The sequence below is a fragment of the Calypte anna genome, chromosome 2 (assembly GCF_003957555.1).
Source record: "Calypte anna isolate BGI_N300 chromosome 2, bCalAnn1_v1.p, whole genome shotgun sequence".
NCBI classification, from domain to species: domain Eukaryota; kingdom Metazoa; phylum Chordata; class Aves; order Apodiformes; family Trochilidae; genus Calypte; species Calypte anna.
The window spans coordinates 31,281,841-31,301,787 of record NC_044245.1 but is presented as its reverse complement, the minus strand read 5'-3'; the positions used below and the strand labels follow the sequence as shown (position 1 = coordinate 31,301,787).

The window sequence follows — 19,947 nt, the reverse complement described above, 5'->3', positions numbered from 1 at the left end:
ATTTTTGTGTGACTTGTATACCTTAACAGCATTCAACCATCTACCCACTGAGTTCAATTTGCTGCTGCTCTATGAGCTCCCTTTGATCTGTTACATCAAAAGTGTACTACTTGCCTTCATTTTCAAAGCTGTTTATGACACTTCTTACCAGGCTGTCTTTCATTCACTATCAAGATGCCAATTTCCACTTTCAAGCTGCCATTCCCTGCCAATTGTTTGTGAAAAATGACTTCACACTTTCTCCTACTATTACTTTCTCTTTCCCATACTGTTATTTTCAATAATCCTGATCGAGACTATTTTTCTCTGCCATCCCTCAACCCCCTGAGTCATTATACTGCTTTGTACACTGTTAATCCTGCTTTCTACAATATCTGTTCTTGTCAAACTACCTTCTTGAAAATTCCTCACCTGTTGTCCCTCTTCTGAGAATTATGCTGCAAAATCCTCCAGATACTGCCTTATCTTTTTTATTTTGAACTTATATGGTGCCTAGACAGTGATGTCTGGTCTGTAACTAAAGAATAGGGATGTCAAAATTCAAGTAAGTCAGACCTTTTTTTGAACTTTTATGGCAGCAGGTGCAGAGAATTGCATATTTAGGATGACTCTGAGAAAACAAAAAGTGCTAGTTCTTGCCTTTGAGGCCCTGACAGCCTGGGAATTTGCGAGCTATTACAGGATAGTGTCACCCACCAATCTATCTTCATGGACCCAAGATAGGACCCCAGATCTGGGAAATTTCAGCTTCAGGAGATGAAAGGCAAAAACATTCTTGTACAAATATGGCATACAACATGGTTACTGTAATCATACCTGATAGGCTTCTACCACCAAATCATTAAGATTTGCTGCTTGTGATTCTATCTGTCTTGCAACAGTACCAGGCAACAGAGGTAACAGATCCTATGAAAAAGACAATAGTTTTTAATAAGTTTTAAATTTTAGTATAAATATTATGCTTTCAAGATTGGAAAAAGAGATCAGGTTTCTAACCTACTTTATACCAATGAAACTGGCTTCCTTGAACTGCAAAAATAACATTGATGTTATTGTCAATCAATTTTTCAGAGAGCTGCCCAAGAGATGGATGCTCCTGCAAAATACAACAGAAAAGAGAAGACTGCAGATTATTGGGGAGTAATCTTACATTTAATATATGACACAACATAGGATTCCAAAACCACCTCGATCTCTTTTTCTAAATGTTCAGAGAAATGGTAGGTCAGCATCCAAAAGATGGAACCAATCAAATAAACAGATCACAAGAGAAAAAAATCAAAGCATCATCCAGGCTGTGACAGGCTTATTGTTATCTATGCAGTGGTGCTGCACAGTGGAAGGACTAACTCACACAGTACCATTTGTGCTGGTTTGAGTCTGGTGGTTAAAACATTTTCTGTGGTCTGTCTAGAAGAATAAGAGTATTCTTGCAAATGATAGGTGGGTTCTTGTGCAATAATCAGGGAGAAAATACAACATGAGGGCACTGAGATGAAGGGTGCTTTGTGGAACAGCAAAGCAATTAAGTAAAACTCAGTTTCTCAGAAGTATATTTTGGCATCAGTGATCAGACACATCACCTAAATGCAGCCATGAATCAGGTTCTAGCAGTGTTAAAGTTCTGTCCATAACTTCTGGCTGACAGCTTTTTCCATCTCTGTATGTTCAAGACCTGCCATAGGATTGATGCCTCCAGTCCTCACCATGATGATCATATTTTCTTAGCCATGTTTGTGCTTGAAGAAGGTAGCATAAATTTCATGTCTCTCCCCAGTAATGATATTGCTCTACATGGTGCAGTACCTACAATGGCATGTCCTGTACCAGTGACACTTCTCACTGAGAGATCTGACATGGATTTGAGAACAAGAGCTGCACTGCTATCACTTCATCCAAGATCTGGGCAAGCACAGGAGTGTCTGTGTGGTCCCAGTGGGCTTTGTACCACTGGGCTATGACAGATCCTTCCCACTCCAGTACTCTGAAAATCTATCTGAAAGCTACTGCCTATTGCCATACATCTGTGAATGCTTCAAAGCTTTTAAACTCATGAATAAACATAGAAATGTGACTGGGGCCTTGGCCTGTGTTTCCCCTTACAGAGATTTAATCTGGACACATCCACTTCTTGCTTTCAACCTCTTTCCTCCATATACTTCTGCTGTCTTTCTCTTTCTGATATTTTCCACCATCTGCCCCATATTGTCCCTCTTGCACAAAAACATTCTGTGGCCCTGCACACCTCATTTCTCCTGAGTGCCACTTGTTACTCAAGGCACTCAGTTAGCTGCTTTCCTAACAGTAATCTGTATGCCAAGGTAACTGAGACAAAGTTCTGCAAGGGTCCAAAATCCATTCGCCATCATGGAAAACAAATAAAGAGCTTTGTATAGGAAGAACAAGGGAGTTTTTTCCTGCAGTTTGATCTTAGCCAGGGTTCACGCCTCTTTCAACTGTTCTAGCCTTTGGTAAGAGATTATATTCTGTTAAATAAGTACTGAAAGGTAGGTAAACAGCAATAAATAGGCCTTCTTCCAGCTCCTTCTGGAAGGTGAGCATGCATCCCTACCACACAGCACAGCTGTATGTGAGCTGCATCAGCAGTGCCCTTCTTGCCACTCTCAATGTACTGCAACACAGCACCACAGCCTCCTACCTTCTACATGACCTCAGACCAGAGTGGTGGGGTCTCCATTTTGCTGCACAACTCCACTGCCCACATGAAACTGTCTGGCAGACCACTGACATCCAAGTGGTTTCGGGACATGGGTGACAGAAGTCAGGTGTTCTGTAAACACCTCCTGTGCATAAAATGTGTGACAGATAGGGGTAGTGCTGAGGGATCATGAGATGGTTGCATAAGTCAATCTCCTACTCAACATGTGACATGAGACATGTCTGAATACCAGCGACGTGGCTCTCAACATCTCTGCAACTAATGGCAAAATTCTGGGATCAGTAGAATGAGAAATTGGTTTCCAAGTCCTCATGAAAAAAAAATTATTCAGATGAAGCTTACTGAAGTCAAAAGAAAACATGTATAGGCATGAAAGCCTTGCAGGGGCTGGATCACCAGACTACCCAGTCTGCTTACAGGTAGAGCTGAACTTTCATCCTTTCACCTCCTTGTCAGCTCTACCCCAGCAGAGTGTCCCTCTTGGTTAGTTGTATATTAAAGTCTTCAGATTAGAAAGAAAAAAAATTCTTTTTATTAGAAGAGACTTTAAAAGGAAAACCATCAACAGACCCACACTATCTTTTTCATTTTAAGTCAGTAAAGAGGTGACATAAGGAACTACTGGACACTCATGGATCCTCACTTTGCTTGCTGTTAAAATCTTCATGTACTTTAATCTTATCTCTTTCCAGGCATAGTGCCCAGGCAGGCTTACTTTCATTTTAGATCATCATTCTTGTTTCAATTACATAATTAATTTTATTATTTTTAACCTACTGTGTTAAGCTGAGAAGATAACTAATACAGATCTTAAGTATTTCAGAAAGGGAGTTAAACAAGAACACATCTAATTAAAATGGACTAGAATTATTTCCTGTCTTGTGTTCTTTTCATGACCTGTGTGTGGCTGCTTAGCAAAAGTTAGAAAGAAACATGCAGAAAAGTAGCTAACTGGAAACATTTCTGATGCAAAGGTTAAGCTTACCCAAATACAGATAAGTCCTCTTAAATGGCACATGGAAAGAATAAAATACACTAAAATGCAATCTTCTGGAGACAATCAGAAGGTAAGAATCAAAGTAGGAAAACAATTTGTTTACAGAGGGCCCTTTCATGTAGCACAGCACAACAGAATTGCATTGATAAGGAAATAAAAGCAAAAAAAATGTTTCATATTTTTAAAAGCTGACAGCCTTTCATGATATTTGATTTAAGTATCAGATAGCCTATTTCTCCCTCCTGTTTTCACTTGTTCATTTGAAAAATTTTTATGGATCTCTTTGGCTAAAATAACCACAGGTACATACTACTGATAAGACAAAAAGAGCTGGAAACCAATACACCTAAGAGACATTATTGTGATACCATGTCAAGCCTACTCTAGAAAATATCTAATACTAGAAAGACTTCCAACCCATTTTCTATTACTAAATGCATGCCCTTTATTACATCTGGCCTGTGGCTGAAAAAGATGCAGCCAGAAAACATATGAGACAAAATATGCCCCCACAGATCTAAGCAGCTTTCAAGGTCACTTCATCTGGGTGGCTAAAAAGACTACCTCATTTCACAAAAGGCATCACTAGCATCAATCATGGAAATTTCTTTTTCTGTCTCTGGGACAGTAGAAGCATGAGCTTCCTGCCTAAAATCCAGAAAACAGCTTTTACAGTTAGCCATCAGTCTGCCATAGTTCCTTCAAAAGTACTTAACTAGTCCATGAGGTTTTCCAGCTGAAACAGAAGTTGGACAGAAAATAATTATAGTTTTGTTTTGTTTTGTTTTGGGTTGTTTTGTGGGTTTGTTTGTTGGGTTTGTTTGTTTTGTTTTTCCTGAAGGTGATGTTATCTTTGCTACCAAAGGAATCACAAGCACCAGAATAAAATTTGTACCCTCAGCAAATATTAATAAACAGAGCAAATTTCCTCTCATTTATAGAACTGAAATTAAAAAAACAAAACAAAACAAACAAAAAAAAGGAAAAAAAAAAGAAAAGAAAGAAAAATATAGAGAGGGATATCATAGTTTGCAAATTTGCTCTGTTTTGGGAAAGGAAAGTTTTGGGATTATTTGCTCTAAGTAGATTAAAGGAAGGGGTTAATTTGATCCCAGGGACACTGCAGAAATACTGAAAGTGAACAGACTGGCTAGAGGGAAATAATAATAATCCTGATATCTCTGAGGGGATATCCAAGAGGTGAGAGAGGGAGCATACAAATGCAAGAACATCAGATAATCAGAAAGCCAAGCAACTTTCCCGTTCACACACACTCAACTCCCTCCTCCACTCAGCAAGGTCCTGGACACCCACCAATTCCCAGAAATTCCATGATCACACACCACCCAGCATCTGCTTCCTGCTGCCCTGCCATCCTTTTAAACACCAGTTGCTGGAGTTGAATTCAGGTCCAGCCTGACTCACCCAGAGGTCCCCTGACTTCACTGACAAGTTGCTGGCTGAACACAAGCCATATACTTGAACTAAGTGCAGTTAGCATTGAGAATAAAGCTGCAATGGGCTCTGGTTATACTTCAGTTCATATTTCTTTTTCCTGGTGATTACATGGCAAGTAATTAGAAATTCATGTTTCTTAAATAAATGATTAATGTTTATTTTAGGAAATAGATAAAGCAATTTAAAACTACATATTTTAGGGGAAAAATGCCTGGCTACTCCTGGCTACTACTTTCTGTATTCTTGAAGAAATTATTTTGAAAGCTAAAAATATCTTCTGAAGGCATATTATTTTGCTACAGGGGATTTGATGCAACTTTTTGCACAGGTAAGTATTACCACATCCCATTTTATATTGTGATATTCACATGGTTTTAATGCTACAATAGCACAACAAAGCTCTGTGGCACATGAATATTTTCTAAGCCATCACAGCTCTTGCAATTAGGCCATTGCTCTTGTACATCTTCTGCTTTACCAAGCCTTTTCAATCAGTGCAGCTATGCCTGTTTGGACTGTAAAGCATGACTACTACCTTTGTCTCATTAGCAGAAACATTACAAAATGGTAATAAAAACTCACACCAAACCCAGTGACATATTCTCCTCCCCTGTTTCTCAGACTCCAAAATGCTTTATCCCAGACAAAAACAATGTCAATAGTTCCCAGTGATGGATTCACCATTTCACATCATGCCTACCTGGGAAAATACAATTCTAGTAAGTGAATTGAAAAGCAATGTTTTGGCAGCAATCTAAAAAACTTCATTTATGCAGTCTTACACCACTTCTCTGAAGGCAAACATATGACATATACCTTACCATACTCGTAGCTTTGATGTACACATTATCTTTCAAATGACAGTTTCCATCATGGGGAATTACAATCCCTGCTAATTTACTGTCAAGGGCCAGATGAGAAGTTTGATCTGTCATTACAAGAAGCAGTCGCTTTGCTTCTTTACGCCATCCAATATGGCTCTAAAAAGAAAACAAAATTAAGTGTAAGAAAGCCATGATTTATTTTCCAAAATACTGAACAGCATGAATGTGAAAGACTAGTTTCAGCTACTCCACTGCTTAGCAGCACTGACTTTAAACCTGGATATTTAAAGCATTTTGTGAGGCAACATATATCATGTCCTACATCTGAAAACTACTACTGTGAGTCAGAGACCTACTTACCACTTTGCTTTTTTAAAAAAGATCTCTCTAACATATATAAAAGTTATGCACTATATAGTGGGCTTGGGTAGCAACTCCCACATCATGTGTCTCACTATTACACACAAAAGTAAATGCATAACATTTGTGTAATTTTCTGGGATCCAGAAAGCTTTACAACCAACATTCATTTATATTGATCCTTGGTGTCCTCTCTATTTTTACTTTATATTAATTTACTTCATATTCTTATCATTCTATAATTTCCTTTTCTTTCACATCTTTCCAGAAGAGACATTAGCATATGATCAACCAGTGAACTAAAGTTTGAGTGTCTTCATGCACCTGGAAATTGAGAAAGTCCATATTATGCAGCAAAATATTACACCTATCCACCATTTAAAAGGATTAGCAGCACAGTGGCATCTGCAAGGCTGAGTTTAAGGTATTTAGGGATTCAGTGCTGTCAAGGAGGTAGCATGGCAAGCTTACATCCAAACTATGTTAGGTGCCAATTTGTATTTCCGTAACATTTATTTCCCTGCAAGGAACAAACAGGTGATTTAAGTCAAACTTCAGAGGCACACATGGATCATCTCATATTCTTTTTCATTATTCCCCCTCTCAATTACTCCATTTTCTTCTTCACTAATTCCATCTTTCCTCCTCTTGTACTCTTTTCTTGCTCCTCCTCCCTACAATGCTGTCTCATCACTATGAACTGCATTAACACTGCCAAGTATCTTTCATCTCATGTGAAACATGTATCTGCAACACAGATCATGTATTCAGCCAGGCTTCACAACTTATTCTCTACTTTTCCTTTCTTTGCTTTGCAAAGAGGGATTTAGCTTCCTTTTCATGCTCAGTCCCTGCTAGCTCTGAATGGGGATATAGTATCTCAAAACAGTGGGGATAATAAGTACAGAGGAGTGGTGTCTTTTCCAGCTAACACGCTAGGCATCAGTCTCTCTCAGACAATCCTAGACAGTATTCCCCCAAAGAAGGGTATTTTAAAGTTTTATTTATAAACACGTTATATCTTAAATAATCTCCAGTTCTCCTCCAGCACCGTAGAAACTTTTTGCTCCTGAGTCCATCATTTCCTAAGAGTCCACCATTTGTCACTTCAAGATTCCTACCTACGTACAAAACATTAACAAAAATTTTAAAGAAGCTTCACGTCCTAACCTGCTAGTAGCTGCAACAGGGATGTATTTGTTAAAGCAAGATGCAGCAAGTTATAAAGTTCTATTGTAGACAAAATGAGTGCACATTAATACGAATTATAGTTCACGATGGTAGTTATGAATTGCATATTGTTCTCATCCATTTTGGTTCACAATTCAGTTAGTTAGCAGGAAAGCCTCCTCATTCTCATGAATGTTTCCATTCTATTGTTTTTGGAAGCATATATTATTCTAGAGCTCAGATGTCATAAGTGTGGAATGTGTCCAATGAGAAACACTGATTTTAAGGAATTTTTCCAAAGCTTCAGAATAATTTTTTTATAACAGCTGTGATCACAGTGCCTGTGAAGAGTGGCTTTTATTTATCTGTTTTACAGCTCATCAGAATAAAATGAATAAAAGAAAGCCAGTGCCAAAATATAAATTTTTAACAAAGTTTGGATTCCTTTTTGGGCTTGATTCATTCTAGTATTCCAAAAGAGAATGTGAAGATGGACAAGATAAAAGGATAGTCCCGACATCACCCCAAGAGATCAGAAACACATAAAGCCTTTTATTTGGACAGGGCTTGAATCACTTTCCTTAAAAACACCAGAATGAATGTTACACAACCCAAGAATCAGCCAACTTTTAAAATTTCTATTGCACTACTATGCACAGAAAATCAAAACAAAACACAACATGCAAAAGAGTCCTTTAGAGCAAACAAATTATTCAATTATTACAGCTTGGGTACTACTGATGCAGACCTTTTCCATTCTTTTCTGCGTGGCCAATATGTGATGAAATTTTATCAGTATACAGAAGTTAATTTTTAGTTGATTTGTACTGCTTTTAAATTATTTAAAAGACGACATGGAAGTGAATTTGTTTTCCTTATCTATATAAGCAGATATGTAACTGATCCTTCAGTTTTCAAGTACATTCTTAAGTAGAAGAAATGTCAAATAGTATGTGTCTTTGCTTGGGAACACAAGGAGTTCTTTAAAAAATTTTCAAACAAATTCTGTAATTGGCTGAGATTAATACTTATGCCTGTTCAAGCAAGGGGTAGTTTCTTTCATTGTCCATCATTGCCCAATTGAACATCATTAACCAACACAGAAAAATATTTCCTTACACTCTTCTTATCAGTTTCAGTAAGAAAAAGAAATGTATAGCTAAAAGGAATATAATGGAAAAGAAAGAAGACCTATTATCAGTCCTAGAACTGACATTTTTAATTAAGGAACACTGAGCACTGTTGTACCAATACATATGTGTTTATATCTATATTCAATATATCCATATTTATATCATCTATATCAATATCTATACAATCTACATCTATATATCTATATCTGTATCTGTGCATCTCCATGCCTTTTGTTAATAAGCTCCTTACCTGGCACACAGCTGCTTGGAGCATTGCATCAAAACCCCCTTCAGGTGTGTCAATATTCCCAGAAATCTTTTGTTTATTCACTGCATTTCTGAATTCTGCTATATTGTCAGTGAGGGATAGCACGTGAATATAACCATGAGGAGGCATACAATCTAAATTATAATCACTGTACAAAAACAAAACAAAACAAAAGTCTGACACACTCCACATCTTCCCTTTGAAGGAAATGCAAATATTTCCTATGAAGCCATAAAATCCTGTTGCTAATGAAGATGTATATATGCACAATGAAAGATATTTACAGAAAAAAAAAACAATTTCAAGAGAGACTAAGTTCAGGGGGGATTAGTTTGAATTTACAGTGAGCAACGGATTTTTTTGTATTTTATGGAAAAGTATATGGTATAATTCAGCTCATTTAGTAACATATGTAAAGTTGCTGTACAGAATAAGCAGGAACATGATGTGAGCAATAGTATGATCTGAGAGTATATAAGCCCTGTTGGAACCTCTATGGAGCAGTACATCTTTGCTTTCATTATCCTGAGGAAGGGCTATTTCACTGCACCACTAAGATCTTTTAATAGCTCAATACACAGGCTGCTCGATCAAAACTAAAATAAAATCCAAGTTCTTATAACCACTATTATTATATGAATGTATATAAAACCAATGTTGAGATTAGTGACAGTTATAGGAAATTCCATTTACTGTATCATCTTAGTTGTAAATGATAATTTTTGAACTTATATATATGAGGAGACAAAGGATGAAGTTTGACATAAGTAAGGTACTGTCATACCACTTGTACAGGTAGTTGCTCTGAGACCCCTATAGGGCAGTAGAATTTATGGTGCAAGCTGAGGTGCTCATCTTATTCAGAACTGCTGAGCAGTTTTCATCTCACCTTCCATTGCATATGGTGTAGGCATCTAAACTATGACATGCCTGCCCTCAACTCAATTTACAGTCAACAAAGAGAAACTGGTATTGTAAGGATTTCTACCTCTGCAGACTTGTAGACAAAATTAATTGTGTCCTGGCAGTGCTAACTGATCTCCACTGACTACAAAAACAGTAAAAAGGGTTACTTCAGACAAAAGCATATGTATCTAGTGATTCTCACTATTAGTGCCCAATTTAAAAAAGCACTGAAATTAAAAATATACTTATGGACTTCACAGAGCTCTGGATCTTTGGATATTTTCCCAGGAAAGATAATAATGAGCAAGAAGGTGTGAATAGTTAATATGCACGTCTCCAAATATTACAGTTTATATAGACCTGAAGTGATTATAAATAATCTTGTTCTCCAGAAAGTTTTGGAAGTGATACCTCACTTCATGTAGGTGAAGACATGGCATCAAAAAAGAAATGTAAGACAGAACACCTTTCTAATTTAAAATGGGAGTTATTTCATGCTACAACTGGGGAGTTAGATCAGAAGATTGCTTTTGTTCATTAAATGAGCCAAAGAAACTGCAGCACAACAAAAAAAGATAATTTTATGAAAAGTAAATGAATAAATGGCTATTCAGGAGCAAAGAAGTCCTAGGTGAAGAAGTACAAAGTTTTGTGATGAACCTAGGCAATATGTAACTAAGAAGACAGTAGTGGACAACAAAATTTAATGCAAAACCTATTCAGCTATATCAAAGCAGCATGTTGCGTGCTTTGTTTTGCTAAAAAAAATACTGCACATTATGCTGCTAGAGAAACAGTTTTCCTGAAATCACTCACTAGGTACTTCAGAAGTAATCATTGTATAATAACTGGCAGCCAAGAACTTTGCTGGTGAACCAAGATATAATGAAACAAAGATTTTAAAGAGCCTTAAAAATAAATATGTGTAATGCATATTTGTGTAATCAAATAAATTCTTGATGTTAAAGTAAATATATAAAGACTACTTACCTGCATTGGTTATGGATTCTACCTGGATGAATGCTAATATAGGGTGACACAGTTTTATCCACATAGGATCCAAATCCAAGTCGAAAATCGAGAGAAATATTCGTCATCTTTTTAGATAAAGCAAATCCAACGGAATTTAGTTTTTCTATATTGTTGTGCATAGAGGCTGAAACATCAACTAAGTAATAAAGATCCACAGGGTATTTCTCTAGAGGATGAACTTTTAACATAAAGTTTGCTTCACTGCCTGATTCAAAGGAAACAAATAAGTTTATTTACTATTTTTGAATTGACACTCTTAAAAACACATTTATTTATGCAGCAATTTCAGCACAAAGTTGTTTGTGTCACCAAAACCAAAACCAACCAAACAAGAAAACCTCCCAAAAGTAATCCAAACTTTGAAGTCATAAAGGGGCTCTTTGTAGAACATTTTGGTTTGTTTTTTTTTTAAATCTTATGGGAGCACTGTGCAATTTGTAATTGTAAAAATCTGACTTCTCCAGATTTTCTTTTAAATTCCTGGTTATGCAATCCCTTTGGCATTATACCAAAAAGCAGTTATGACAAAAAGGACACAGATTTGCATACAAATTGTGGTCAGTCACTTCAGGGTTGACCCTTGTAACTATGTAAGTGTATCCTGCAACTGGTTTGCCATGAATCCACAACTCAAAAAACCTCGAGCCATAAATAAAGCACTGTGTGAGAAGTTAAATTATGCTTTAAGTTTATGCCAATCTGCAACCAAAAATCCATTGAGAAAACTCAGTAGCATCGAAATATTTAAAAAGAGGTTTTAATGTTAAAAAAGCCATCTTTTAGTGTATACAAAACCAGACTCTTATTTCAGGATGAGAAATGTCTGTCTCTCCTGTGTAACCGTATAACAGTCTCATGCCTTATAAAAAACTGAATGCTTTGGAAGCTGCTAAAAATAGTTCCTACATTTTGCTTGCATAATATTCTGCAATGCCAGCAAAAAGAGCAAAGTGACTGGAGTATGGGCAATGTAAGCAGAGTAATGTACAACTTCAGTAATTCAGTATTATGCAATACAGGTACAGCAAAGAAGAGGAGGAAGGGAGACATTGTAGAAGAATTATGCAGATTTTCAATAGAACCAAAAATCATTCAGAAACAGATTCACTAAAAAACCAAAAAATACCTGAAATATGATTTACCTATTCATGACATTTCCTAGTGCATATGACATTGACAGATAGCATAATTAAAGCATATGCAACAAAGATCTGACCCAGAGAAACTAAACATGCAAAGTCTTTTCTTCTAAAGATCTTTGAACATAATCCACATGAAAATTTCAGGATTTGTCCCTCTTGGGTCTTATGTGGAAAAAGTAAAATTTTTAGTAATCTGTAACTTATTCATTTCCTCTTTGCCAATGTAAATCAAATTGTTGTTTTAAATGATCTTTGCAGGTCTCCAGTTTGCATATAGTGAGCAGATGAGCACAGCTTTTATTTTTTCCCCCATAAATCCTGACAGTTTGGTATATAGTGACCAAAAAACCCTGGTATCAAAACAAAAACATCTTTGCAGGATTATACTATATCAAATTTCTGTTTTGAGGCAAAACTATAGCTGTATATCTGTATATTTCCCTGGGGAATAAAATATGAACAGGATGTCTATAGATCAAGATTTACTTCTCTGGAATCCTTGGAATTTCTGTCTTCTGCCACTCTGATGCAAGAGTTTCAGCAAAGCATAAGGAACCCCAAAATTATTTCCCCTATTTGCTGGCACAAAGATTACATAAGCCAAATTTTAGAAAGCTGAGTGTTTTCTATTAATCCAGTATGCCATTGGAAATAAATACAGCTACAGAGACTTCTAGAGCTAGCTCAGTTGCAAAGCAAAGTATCAGTCATTTCTTTGGAAGGAAAGTCAGGAAAGGAAAGAAAGTGCTGAACTTACTTTCTTAGTTTTATTATTATAAAGATGGAAAACAAGAGTTTTGCTTTACACTCATGCAGACCCTTCCTATTTCCCTTGTAATTGACAAAAAATACCTTTTATAGAGTAAAGATCAGCAAGATACTATAACTGAGACTTTTCCTATTCACTTCATGCTTTTCTACAAAAGACTGATCCTTCTTAAATGACATATTTCTTCCTCCAACTATCATTTAAAAAAAAAAAGTTTAATTTCATTATATGAAAATTACCCTGCATCCTTTTATAGGATCTTACACTTCTGTTGATTACAGCTCTTTTAGAGACAGAGAGCATACATTGCTTTAAATCAAGTTCAGCTGAGGGCAAATAGAGATATACTAGAAAATCTCAGATCCATAGAGACTTGTTGATTCTATTAGAGCCAGTTTTCACACATTTTATAAATTTAAAAAGGCAGTAAATACCTAAGTGTCCTTTAGGAATCAGTCCTCCCTTATATATTGTATTTGGTGTCTTCATAGTTGTCTAGTCAATGTACTTAAAAGTAACAAAATAATCCAGACATTTATCCAATTATGAATTTAGAAAATTCTAACCCAATTCACTTTCAGTAAGAAATACAGTTTATACACATGCAAGGGAAAACAATTTGTGTAAGCAGCTAAAGAAGAAGAATTAGGAAACCACAACAGAAAAGTCTACCTAAAGTCCCTTTTCGACTTATTACTTGCATTATTCTGACCTCCAGCCATGTTTGACAGAAACACATCTTGCTGAAGACCATACTTGAATATGGAAGCAGCAGCATCATAGTTCTACAATATAATGTTACAGCAGCAGCCTTCAAAATAATTATTCCAGCTGCTTCTTCACAGAATATTTGCATTTAGTTTAAATTGACCATAACATCAATGTGTTAAGAGACAACCCAACCTGGACGCAGTTGGACTAAAACTTTTCCTGGTGTCACTTGTGTATTTGTTTCACGGTCACTGGGTATTGTGACATGAACTCTGGGGTTTTCTACAAAATCTGATTGGCAGCCTCTTTTCATTAAGTTGAAAACAGTGTCACAGCGTCCCTTCTGTGCTGCGTCGGCCATGAAATCCTGTTTTATAAGAGACAAAAAGTACAAAACAGTCTGAGCTGAAAAAAACAACTAATATCTTCAAAGGAAAGAGAAAAACTAAATAGCAGTCTTTGAAACAATAAAATATGCTACTATAGTTGCAAAATTGTAGAACAATTTCATGGAAGCCATATGTTTTTGATGAGGGCAATGACAAAATATTTAAATTATAAGTTAAACCTAATTACCACAATGACTTCTTTCTACAAAGGACAAAACTTTTATATGAGAAAAAGGATCTTGCACAATCAGAACAAAATTACTTTGGAGAAAAAGGAAACTATGCACTGTCATTATTTCTCCAAAATAAGTTTTTTGTTATGCTATGAGTTAGTTATACCAAACAAGTGTCATTCACACAACATCAAAACAGTTTAGGTTTCAGAGGAATACACAGGAAATGTTACTTAGGCTGATATTTAAAAGTTACAGCAGAAGTCAGATGAATTTTTCTATCACGGATGCTTAAGTTTTACCCCATACCCTATGCCAAATCCAAAGACCAGCTGGACTGTATCACTTCAATCCTCAGAAAGAGGAAAACTATGTAGTACAAGACTGTAAAGTCTAAGATATCACCATCATGAAAAAGCCCCTGTAACAACAGAAAAGTGATTAGTAGTAGGATGATCTCAGAAGCAGTGCATCCCTTGTTGCAGTGAAAGGGCAAAGTTGTGAAAATTGTGCCAACATGATCCAGTGCAAAATTCCTTCCTGACCACATATCTGATGATTAACATGATCCTGATCATACAATGAAAAAAGAAAGACAAGATTCTTTGTACTCTCTGAAAGCATTGGTCCATCCCAGACACAGCTGGAGACCAAACAATGGACAATCTCTGATATTTCGGATGCAGGTGGGGAAAATAAACAATCAAAAAGTGCATACGGCCCACTGTGTATTAGAGAATAATCATCCAGACACTGAAAAGAATGGAGAAAGCCCCGGAAGAATGAGACTCATCAGTCATGTATATTGTTTTCCAGCTTCCAACTCATTTTTGTAGTTGACCTCATATATTTTTTCCATTATCTTCTTTAACATACATAAAAGAGGCAATTTTTATTTATATTACTGCTATTCATACACCCTTTTTTGTGTAAATACATTATTAAAAGGTGTATTTTTAAATGTATAAAGAGCTTAGATACTCCCCTTGTTATCAGTAATGATGGATAGATCTGTAGCATTGTCTGAAATCTGTTGTGTGGGGTATAAGGGTAAAGCACCCCAAGTATTTCATAAGGATAATTTTCTCATTAAAAAATATTGCTCAGATGAAGCAGGCATGCTGAGCTGAAAACTGGCCCTGTAACTTTGCTCTGGAAAGTTTTCGTCTGTGTCAATATGGTGTTTGCCATTCCACAATAACTGGCTGGTCCATAGGTGAACTGGCTATCAAAGAATGGTCTAATAGGGTTTGACAAACCCCTTGGCTATGGCAAACAGATCTCAGGACTGACATGAGAAGTGAAGCAAAAGAAATGGGGCAGGAGTGAAACCTGGTCAAATCTGAGCACCTGGTTAGAAGGAGATCTCCTGCAGCTCCATAGCACTGGGGAGCTAAGAAGTGCTGTTCTACAGCTGTAGCTACAGCTGTAGCTGGATCAAACAGTGCACTTTGTGATACAGGAGATCAGGCCCCAGTGATGGACTCCATACTGTAATCCACTGTGCTTCCACACATCACCTAACGCTTGTGTTGGAAAACAAGCCCTCCATGCCTCTGTTGCATTACTTGTTGCACACTAAGTTAATTATTCCAAGACAAACTATCTCAGAAAAAGTTATACCAGTGCCTTCCACTCCTTATCTTCTCCAGGAACACCCTAGGAAGTTACCTGCCTTCTCAGCTAACCTGAAAGCTCTATGCATAATTTGCATGTGATCCTCAAGACTTGTAATTTTCAGTGATATTTGTTGAAACTTTGCTCTCTGAAGTGCTTAAAATGGTCCAGCCTTACTTGAAATAATAATGTAATCAGCTGTTTGGGTTTTTTTTTTCTGTCAAACAAAACCAGAAATTCCAATATATTTGCAGTGCACAAAGCAGTAAGAATTTCAGGATAGCTTTTGCTTCCTAAGACCTATCATTAGTGATAAGTCTCAGAACTGACAGTTTCAAGTGTCAAAATAAGAAGAGTATAAATTTTTTTTTCCATTTGTGACAGGGTCAGAATATATGGTGAAGTCAAAATTAACTCCACTGTTAATAAAAACCTTTGCTAAATGCAGTAGGAATATATAATAGACTTGCTCTGATATATAAAGAGGACTTAATATAAATTACTGATAAGTAATTTTGCTTTTGAAGCCAAAAACTGCTGAACTTTCAAAACCACTATGTCTGCCAAAGCTGTCTACAGTGCTGATGGAATACATTAAAAAGTTCCCACTTTCTTTAAAATTACTGCTATTTTCCAAATAAAGGATTGTATTTTCTCCTTTGGAAACAAAATATTTTTCACATGACTTCCCAGGTTCTGTCTCCAGAGTTCTTTTAAAGATTTTCTTGCTAATTCTCACTATAATTTTCACAGTTGCAAATTCCTTTATCTTTATAAAGATCAGAAGCACCTATAACATAAACTCAAAAAGTAAAGAAAAAAAATGCCATACCTCTTGAGCACACCATCCACACTCTGGACCCAAAGCAAGACATTTTGTGCATGTTACTGCATTTGAAGTGGCACATCTGTTTTCCGCTGCAATGAAATACAAAACCAAACATTCATGATTTATGATGATATGTGGGACTTATAAAATACCTAATTTTAAACCAAGATTTCAAAAATTACTTCACCAGATTAAGAGTGATGACAATATATCCAAACAGAAGTAAAACAGAACAAAGGCAGCCTGGTGAGGAAATACTTGCTACATTTTTTAAGATTTACAGTCTAGAACTATATGTACAGATTGAATAAGGTCCATTCTTGAGGCCAAAGATTTAAAATCCAGATTCAGAATTATTTAGAAGTGAAAGTTTATCTTTGGCATGTAACTTGTGGATTTACTGCCTAACAGAAAAAAAATTACCAGGTAGCTTATCTCTTCATCAAGATTTTCCTTTTAAGTCAATTAAACTTGACTGAGTTATTCATTATTCACTCTGCATGGGACCAAAAGTATTTTCTCACCTTCTACAAATTTTCCCCTTTGCATTTTCTGGAATGAGTAGTTTCCCAGAAGAGGCAGATTTTAGGGTTGTTTTTTTTTTTTAGAAGCAAGTACAAATTTATCCAATATTTCATGTGTCACAGTTTGAAGAAATCATTCTGTATTAACAGCTGCAAAAACTGTGCCTTCCAGCAGGTCTATCAGCAAAGCCCTTTATTCCTTTTTCACAGCTTTGTCTTATACCTTTTACTACTCTTTGCTATGAACTTTGGCAATCAGAATTAAGAGGAAGAGAGAGCCCTTTCAAAGGCAAGGAAAATATTCATTCTGTACTGGACATGGGTGGGAATATAGTTATCAAAGATGAGGAAAAGGCTGAGGTATTTAACACCTTCTTTACCTCAGTTTTCAACAGAAAGACAGGTTATCCTGTTGACAGCAGGCTTCTGGAGCCTATAGAAGGTGATAAAAATCTAAACAGCCCCCCTGTAATATTGAAGGACACAGTCAGTGACCTCTTGAGCTGCTTGGACCCCCACAAGTCTATGGGACCGGATGGGATCCACCCAAGAGTGATGAGGGAGCTGGCAGAAGAGCTCGCCAAGCCTCTCTCTATCATCTACCAACAGTCCTGGCTCACTGGGGACATCCCAGACAATTGGAAGTTGGCGAATGTCACGCCAATCCACAAAAAGGGCTGGAAGGAGGACCTGGGAAACTACAGGCCCGTCAGCCTGACCTCAGTGCCTGGCAGGGTCATGGAACAGATCATCCTCAGTGCAATCACACAGCACCTGCAGGATGGGCAAGGGATCAGACCCAGCCAGCACGGGTTTAGGAAGGGCAGGTCATGCCTGACCAACCTCATCTCCTTTTATGATCAGGTGACCCGCCTGGTGGATGAGGGGAAGGCGGTGGATGTGGTCTACCTGGATTTCAGCAAGGCCTTTGACACCGTCCCCCACAGCATCCTCCTGAAAAAGCTGTCAGCCCACAGCTTGGACAGGAGCACCCTGTGCTGGGTTAGGAACTGGCTGGAGGGCCGGGCCCAGAGAGTGGTGCTGAACGGGGCTGCATCCAGTTGGCGGCCGGTCACTAGTGGTGTCCCCCAGGGATCAGTATTGGGCCCAGTTCTGTTTAATATCTTTATCGACGACTTAGATGAAGGGATTGAGTCCATCATCAGCAAATTCGCAGATGACACCAAGCTGGGAGGAAGTGTGGACCAACTCGAAGGCAGGAGGGCTCTGCAGAGGGACCTGGACAGACTGGAGAGCTGGGCCGATTCCAACGGGATGAGGTTCAACAAGGCCAAGTGCCGGGTCCTGCACTTTGGCCATAACAACCCCATGCAGCGCTACAGGCTGGGGACAGAGTGGCTGAGAGCAGCCAGGCAGAAAGGGACCTGGGAGTCTGCATTGACAAGAAACTGAACATGAGCCAGCAGTGTGCCCAGGTGGCCAAGAAGGCCAATGGCATCCTGGCCTGTATCAGGAACAGCTCACCAGCAGGTCCAGGGAGGTGATTCTCCCCCTGTACTCAGCACTGGTTAGGCCACACCTCGAGTACTGTGTCCAGTTCTGGGCCCCTCAGTTTAAGAAGGATGTAGAGGTTCTGGAACAGGTCCAAAGGAGAGCAACCAGGCTGGTGAAGGGACTCGAGCACAGGCCCTATGAGGAGAGGCTGAGGGAGCTGGGGCTGTTCAGCCTGAAGAAGAGGAGGCTCAGGGGAGACCTCATTGCTGTCTACAACTACCTGAAAGGAGGCTGTAGCGAGGTGGGAACTGGACTCTTTTCACAGACGACCTTCAACAAGACAAGAGGACACAGTCTTAAGTTGTGCCAGGGGAGGTTTAGGTTAGATATTAGAAAGAATTTCTTCACGGAGAGGGTGATTAGGCTATGGAATGGACTGCCCAGTGAGGTGGTAGATTCTCCGTCCCTGGAGACATTTAAAAAAAGACTGGATGTGGCACTCAGTGCCATGGTCTAGCAACCGCTCCGGTGGGTCAAGGGTTGGACTAGATGATCTCTGAGGTCCCTTCCAACCCGGCTAATTCTATGATTCTATGATTCTATGATTCTATGATTCTATGATTCTATGACTTGGTCAGCTCAACTGGAATGTCAGCAATAGCCTATCCTGTTGGCACACTAAGGATGAAGTTCTTGCAGACCAGTGTACCCCTACACAAGACAGAACTTGCCTGCCAGTGCTGTTTAACAACACTCTTCACTAGTGTATTCAGCATGGCATACAGTATGATTACACAATATACAGAAAACAAAATAAAATTAATTACTGCACACAGGTTGGACCACATTTCTTAATTGGTCCATCATGATAATGTGTCCATCTTTATACCAAAACAATTTTTCATTCAAAGTTTTGGCTACATTTAACTCATATAACTGTCTCAGACTATTACTTTCCAACCTGCAATAACATCTCTCAGAGTGATGGGAGCACCTTCTCACAGTGAAAAGCTGTATTTGGAAAACACACACTTAAATACCTTTTTTCATCTTTACTTGACTGATTTCAGCTGTGGATTCAAAGATGAAATCCCATATCACCTGAACAGCTAGATCTCAGTAGGATACTGTGAACAACTGATGATCCAAGGAAGGAGTCACAGCTCTCAAGCACACATACAACTATCAATATAGGAAAGCCTAGTTACAATTGCAGCATTATACTGATAACATATAGGTTAATGGCAATTCCATTCATTTCAAAGGTCAGACCTATATTTGTACTTCATTCAAACTTCTGTTGAACAATTTTTGCCATATAGGAAATATGAGGAAAAAAATGCAGAAAAGAGAAACTCTTACAGATATGATAGAAAGAATATGCTGAAAAGCAGCCCAGGAAGGAGCTGGAACAGAGGGAAAACTGATTAAAGGGTGGGATAGGTAGGCAGGGATAAATAAAGGAGAGAGGAAAGAACAAGACAAAATCTAAGAGGTTTTTGTTTTTTAT

At 37.8% G+C, this 19,947-nt stretch overlaps 1 protein-coding gene across 1 annotated transcript in view; it reads right to left on the bottom strand.

Annotated features, from left to right (window-relative positions):
- The window catches only part of ITGB8 (integrin subunit beta 8), a 49,456-nt gene that overhangs the window by 15,921 nt on the left and 13,588 nt on the right, over nucleotides 1–19,947 (bottom strand). The window contains exons 2-8 of the mRNA XM_030445802.1: nucleotides 16,462–16,547; nucleotides 13,643–13,817; nucleotides 10,787–11,033; nucleotides 8,873–9,038; nucleotides 5,957–6,115; nucleotides 1,001–1,096; nucleotides 817–906 (exon numbers count right to left, since the gene is read on the bottom strand). Coding sequence (XP_030301662.1) covers nucleotides 817–906; nucleotides 1,001–1,096; nucleotides 5,957–6,115; nucleotides 8,873–9,038; nucleotides 10,787–11,033; nucleotides 13,643–13,817; nucleotides 16,462–16,547 — 1,019 coding nt within the window. The remainder of the gene's footprint in view (nucleotides 1–816; nucleotides 907–1,000; nucleotides 1,097–5,956; nucleotides 6,116–8,872; nucleotides 9,039–10,786; nucleotides 11,034–13,642; nucleotides 13,818–16,461; nucleotides 16,548–19,947) is intronic.